General features: G+C 40.1%; 1 protein-coding gene across 1 annotated transcript; it reads left to right on the top strand.

The window, feature by feature from the left end:
- Positions 1-365: 365 nt before the first annotated feature.
- Positions 366-1,447, top strand: LOC114310536 (ethylene-responsive transcription factor 1A). The gene has a single exon (XM_028256580.2). The coding sequence runs from the start codon at positions 482-484 to the stop codon at positions 1,118-1,120; it is 639 nt and encodes a 212-aa protein (XP_028112381.2). The 5' UTR covers positions 366-481; the 3' UTR covers positions 1,121-1,447.
- Positions 1,448-1,812: the final 365 nt, after the last annotated feature.

Genomic DNA, 1,812 nt, shown 5'->3' with positions numbered 1-1,812 from the left:
ACGGTATTATGTACACCCCTAGTTGTTGCTACGTATAGCTTGAGTAATGACGTCATTCAGTAAAGCCCTGACGTTAATCACGTGGCTAAAAATCATTTCCTCCTCTCTCTAATTCTATCTCTATCTCTATATCTTTATCTTTCCACTCTCCCCTTCCCACTATGCAGAACGTTCAAAGAATCTCAAGCCGCAGAAAAATAAGCACAATAAAATCCACAACACACACCGTTTTTTTTTTTAAATATTAAAAATAAAATAAAATAACCCAAGTGGAAGCAATGAAAAAGTCGAAACTTTGAAATATCTAAAAACCAAGTGCATGAACCTCTTTCCCTCTTTCCTACTCACACCAACCCCTATATAAACCTCCCATTCTCTTCTCCCCCCAAAAGATCTGTTCTCTCCCCTCTCTCTCTACACATTTGGTTCAACAAAACACTTCACATACATAGATATAAATTTGTTTGTAATTGATTTTGTGATGATGATGTGCACACAAAATGATTTCGATGCGGACTTTGCTCTGCTCGAGTCGATTAGTCGCCAATTGCTCAGCAATGACTCCGAATCGAATTCATGGAACAGCTTGTTCACTTGTTTGGGTGACAATTGGGGCGAATTGCCTCTCAAAGAGAACGATTCCGAGGACATGCTCGTCTACGGCCTCCTCAACGAGGCGGCGACCGTTGGCTGGCTTCCCTCCCTCACGGCAGCCACCACCACCTCCGCAACCGTGAAATTGGAGCCCCAAATCTGTAATTTTGGATCGCCGCCGCCGCCGGTGGTGCCGTCGAAGGGGAAGCATTACAGGGGAGTGAGGCAGAGACCGTGGGGGAAGTTCGCGGCTGAGATTAGGGATCCGACGAAGAACGGTGCTAGGGTTTGGCTCGGGACGTTCGAGACGGCGGAGGATGCCGCTGTGGCATATGATAGGGCGGCATACCGCATGCGTGGGTCACGTGCTCTGCTTAATTTTCCCCTCCGGATTAATTCGGGTGAGCCGGAGCCGGTTCGGGTCACGTCAAAAAGGTCGGCGGTGGCAACGGCGGAGAGTCGGTCGCCGAAGAGGAGGAGGAAGGTGGTGGAGACGGCGGTGATTGAACCTAAGGTGGAAGTATAGGGAGTGGATTGGAGGGTGGGAAAGATTTGCCGATTCCACGTGGCGAACATCTGTTGGTTAGTGGTTGCTGATTGTACAATCTGTATTGGACAATGCGTATGCGAGACTTGATTTTGGATGGATGGACAATGGTGATCATGAAACTTTCCCACAAATTTGTACATGTTTTTGGGTTTAAAAGAAAAGAAAAAGAAAAAAAAAAAAATGAGATTAGGGAACTGTTTGTTGTGTGAATATATAAGATTTATTAATGTTTGATTTTTATTTTATTTTCTTCAATGGGATCTGTAAAACATTTGGTTCTCATGAACATAAATCATTTTCGAATGTCTCAAATGTTTATATTAATGTATTTTTAATCTTTTATTAAAAATTTTATTAAATTCGAGTAAAAATTTAATAAAAATTTTGATCCGATATAATGTACTCTAATGATAAATTTAATATTTTCATCAAATCTTATCATAAGTTCGGTTGTTCAGGAGTTCAGCTATGAGTAAAATTTTTACATTAAAATTATTTGTCATTCAATTTTTTAAAACAAATGTGATAAAATTATATAATTACAAATATTAGATCAATTTGAAATTTTTTTTTTGGAATGATCTACACAATAAACAAATCGAATGATCGAAATAAAACCCCTAATAGGTTTCATAAATCCAAATAACACGATCGAATCTAATGAAAGG

The sequence above is a fragment of the Camellia sinensis genome, chromosome 11 (genome assembly GCF_055761805.1).
Source record: "Camellia sinensis isolate YWXY chromosome 11, ASM5576180v1, whole genome shotgun sequence".
NCBI lineage: Eukaryota > Viridiplantae > Streptophyta > Magnoliopsida > Ericales > Theaceae > Camellia > Camellia sinensis.
Note: the sequence above shows the minus strand (reverse complement) of the source record. Positions and strands in the feature narration are given on the sequence as shown.